Source organism: Dipodomys ordii, unplaced genomic scaffold (genome assembly GCF_000151885.1).
Source record: "Dipodomys ordii isolate 6190 unplaced genomic scaffold, Dord_2.0 Scaffold11954, whole genome shotgun sequence".
NCBI classification, from domain to species: domain Eukaryota; kingdom Metazoa; phylum Chordata; class Mammalia; order Rodentia; family Heteromyidae; genus Dipodomys; species Dipodomys ordii.
This window is the reverse complement of record NW_012279166.1, coordinates 1-4,297: the sequence shown is the minus strand read 5'-3', so window position 1 is coordinate 4,297 and position 4,297 is coordinate 1. Positions and strand designations below refer to the sequence as shown.

The 4,297-nt window shown below is 39.4% G+C and overlaps 1 protein-coding gene across 1 annotated transcript; it reads right to left on the bottom strand.

Annotated features, from left to right (window-relative positions):
• Positions 1-97: 97 nt before the first annotated feature.
• LOC106002492 (olfactory receptor 5M9) lies at positions 98-1,030 on the bottom strand. Its single transcript, XM_013037359.1, has one exon. It carries the CDS (start codon positions 1,028-1,030, stop codon positions 98-100), a length of 933 nt encoding a protein of 310 aa, XP_012892813.1.
• Between the last annotated feature and the right edge of the window lie 3,267 nt (positions 1,031-4,297).

The window sequence follows — 4,297 nt, the reverse complement described above, 5'->3', positions numbered from 1 at the left end:
GATAGATAGATAGATAGATAGATAGATAGATAGATAGATAGATAGATAGATAGATAGATAGATAGATAGATAGATAGATAGATAGATAGATATCACGTCACGAGGCCAAGCTGGCCTTGGCCACCGCCTTCTGCACTGCCTCCTTCACATCCTTGTTCCTCAGGCTGTAGATCATGGGGTTCAGCATGGGGATCACCGTGGTGTAGAACACGGCCACCATCTTGCCCTGCTCCACCGACTCCTCGGTGGGCCTCCGCAGGTACATGAAGATGAGGGTTCCATAGAACATGGACACGGCGGTCAGGTGCGACCCGCAGGTGGAGAAGGCCTTCCTCCGCCCCTCCGCCGAGCGCATGCGCAGCACGGCCACGACGATGAGGGTGTAGGAGATCAGCACCACGGACAGCGAGTAGGTGAAGTTGATGCCGGCAATGACGATCATGGTGTACTCCTTGATGTGCACTCCTCCGCAGGCGATCTTGATGAGGGGCGGGTCTGCGCAGTAGAAGTGATTGATTTCAAGGTTTCCGCAGAAGGACAGCCCGTAGGTCCACAGGGTGCACACCAGACTCACGGAGAAGCCGTAGAGGTAAGGCACGGAGACCAGCCGCACGCACACCGTCCTGGACATCTTGCTCCCATACAGCAGAGGGTTGCAGATGGCCATGTAGCGGTCGAAGGCCATCACCGCCAGGATATAGACCTCCACGTGGACCAGGGCGATGAAGAAGTAGCACTGCACCAGACAGCCCACGTAGGAGATGGTTTTCGTCTGTGACAGGAGGTTTTCGAGCATTTTGGGGGTTACATTCGTGGAGAACCACACGTCCACAAAGGACAGGTGGCTCAGGAAGAAGTACATGGGGCTCTGCAGCTGGGGGCTGATGCTGATCACAATGATCATACCAATATTTCCTAGCAGGGTGATCACGTACACTAAGAGGAACACTACGAAAAACAGCACCCGGAGCTCCTGCCGGCGCGTCAACCCCACGAGGAGAAACTCTGTGACATCCGTGAAATTTGGCATTGCCTGGAACACAGACCCAGTCTATGTCGCCTATGGAGAAAGTTTAAAGCGGTAAACGTATTTCTTTCTCTCTGGAAACTTCTACATTGCATTATCTTGTTCTTCTCTAAATTAAATAATTAAATAAAAATATAGATATAGGAATATAGATGTTTGCCAATGGTCACTATGGTGATCAACTATGTATAAAATGGGCCAAGCATATAACATGAACAGGCTCTGAACTTTAAATTCTGATTTGAGTTAGGAGATATTTCCAGGCATGTAGCTTATTTGCATTTAAGTCACTTTTAATGATTTTAAGTTTGCCTGCTAGGAGGTAGATGACAGCTGTAAACTTTGGTTAGGAAACAGAGTTAAAGTCAGAGGTTTTGCTTTTGCAAAAAACAAACAAACAAACAAAATCGAACCAGGTGCTGAGTGGCTCATGCTTGTAATCTTAGGTACTCGAAAGGTGGAGATTTGTGGGTGATGGTTCAAAGCCAGCCCAGGCAGAAAAGTCTATGAGACTTGTATCTCCAATTAACTATCAAAGAATCCAGAATTGTAGTAGTAGAGTGATAGAGCACTAGTCTTGATCACAAAACTCACACAATGCCCAGACCCTCAGTTCAAACCCCAAGACCAACACAAAAAAGAAAAATAAAGTCAGATCATAAAGAAATTACACATAATCTCTCATTATAAGAATTTTATTTGATACAACTTGTTAATGGTATTCCTACTTTGTGTTAGCCATAAAATACTATAACACAAAGGCGTTTAAGAAGCCTAAATTCTTACTGCCTCGCCTCAGTTTCCTTGGAACTCATTAGAAGGCTTGACTACTTGCATGTAATATATGTTTAGAAATAGCAGGGGGGATTTTACAAAGCTTTCTGATCTCTAAAAAATCCTATTTCATAATTCATATTTTATTACCTACATTCTCTAGGGAAAATGTTTTCTACAGCCCACACACCAAGGTTTAAACTATTGGATGAATACCACGTTTTTAACAAATGTTTACAACTTATTTTTTATCATGGAAGATCCTATGAAACAAACTCTATTCAAATTGTAATTCATTTTGCTAGTGAAGAAAATGAAGCAGTGAGAGATTTAGATCTCCCTGCGGCAGATACTAGTAATTGGCAGTATTTAGATATAAATCACAAATCACATTATTTAATCCCTGTTTTGCCCTCTTAAAAGTCTCCTGTAACCAATATTTTAATAAAAGGTTCTATTAATATTCTATGTACAATACAGAGTTGATTACAAGGAGGATATCATTCATTTTCTACTTTGTCCTGGATAAAATAAACTTGTTTGTGATTCTAGAATAGGCTAGACTGCAGAGACCACAGCTGCTTGTCTCTACTCTTCAAAGTTTAAAAGATTCCATTGATCTAAGATCAGATGGTAAAAAAGTTTGTTAGATAGATATGCATCATCTAGACACATAATCAAGTTGGTAGAATGTGTAATTCACAAATGAGAAATCAATTTTAGTAATATTCCTTTTAGAACCCACAAAGATAAATAATGATAGCATAAATTACTGAATCACTCCCACCAATTTAATATTCTCACATACATTCATATATATTTTTAAACAATAAAGTGTAAATCAATGTCTAATAAAACACTTATCAGAAATGAGTCTATAATTACTGTTTTAGTGCTCTTTCGAAAATAATCCTTAACATTACAAGATTTGACAGCATCATCTGTACTGCAAAGATTCTAAAACTTGCAAACCTACCTTCAGCAGAGGAGAACAGCAAATGGTAATTTCTCACTATTTATAACACAGTCATGAGTGTTGAGAGCATTTGAGAATATTTCCCTAAGGTATTATCCACATAATTATGAAAGAAAATAATGACTGCAACTCAAGAAACATCCGGGGCATAGAAGTAAAGATGTGTGGATGGTACTGATTCTTAAAATTGAGAAAGCAACATCTCGACCGAGCAATATGATTTGTCACTCTCACACATAGGTTCTGTCTTTATTTATTCACACATTGAAAGAATGCACACAGAGAATTATTACTTGGGTTCATCATGAAAAATATTAGAGGGTTGATTTCCTGCTTCTTATGCAACTCTTACCAACAGCACCACATATGAGGAGACATATTAGCAATGCCCTAGGCATCTCAAGGTCGTTTTCCACTGTCACACACCTCAAAGTATAGATTACTTGGTAGCATTTGAAAGAATGTGAATGAGTATAAGTCAGTGGAGAAGGAGAAGATATAACACAGTCAGATCTACCTGGAATCAGAACCTTAGTTTTAACATTTTTTATGAACCCATGGGCAAGTAACTTACTCATGAACTTCAGTATCCACACCTGAAGAAGCTAAAAATCAGTCAGTCATTTAAAAAATGTTATTGTTGTTATAAAAATGAGGCACTTTTGCCATATAAGTCAGGTAAAGCAAACATTTCTTTTCTAGATAATATCACCCCCTTCCTTCACTCTTTCCCAGTTTTCCCCTCCTATCCTCACCCACAAGTGTAAAGTTCATTTTCAATATGTCATCTCTTGAGTAGCACTGCTGCATTTGTTCACCCTTTTTCCCTCCATTTCTGTGCCCTGCTTACATCACGTAGATAGATAAACTAACAAGCCAGAAAGGAAAGAAAAAAATACAATGGAGAAAAAAATCTCTTGTTCAAAACTACTATTTTAAAAGCATGGTTTTAATAATCTCATAGTACAATTCTCTTCTCAACATAGATTACATATGAAGTATCCAAAAAAATGTCATACTTGGTACAGCATTTTTTTTCTCACCATTTATAACAACTCCTTCACCACCTTTGTGAGATTGTGACTAATATTATCCTGATGTTGAAGAATAAAAGATGTATTAGTTTATGATAGATATTATAAGACTGAGTTTAGATAGTTAATGAAGTCAAGACCAACCTGCATGGACTCTCAACTATATGATGCCAAGATATGTCCCAGAGAGCTACAGGCTGGATTGCAATCAGGTAAGTTTTTCTACTGTATCCCTAAGTGATCAGGGACTCTACACCTACTATGGAGAACCAGATGAACTCATTTAGACAAGGAACTTAAGACCTAATATACAATATCTCAAGAAAATATAGTCTGGGGGGGAAGGATTGGGACTGGGGGGGGAGTCTGGGAAGGGATGTGAAAGATAAACAAAGGAGGAGGCTGCAATGCTTGGTAAGAAATGTACGCATTATCCTGCCCATGTAATTGTAACCCCTCTGTACAGTATGTTCACAAATAAAATAA

Bases quoted from the DNA above. Each gene is read 5' to 3' on its own strand.
- LOC106002492 (XM_013037359.1), bottom strand. From the start codon at position 1,030: ATGCCAAATTTCACGGATGTCACAGAGTTTCTCCTCGTGGGGTTGACG.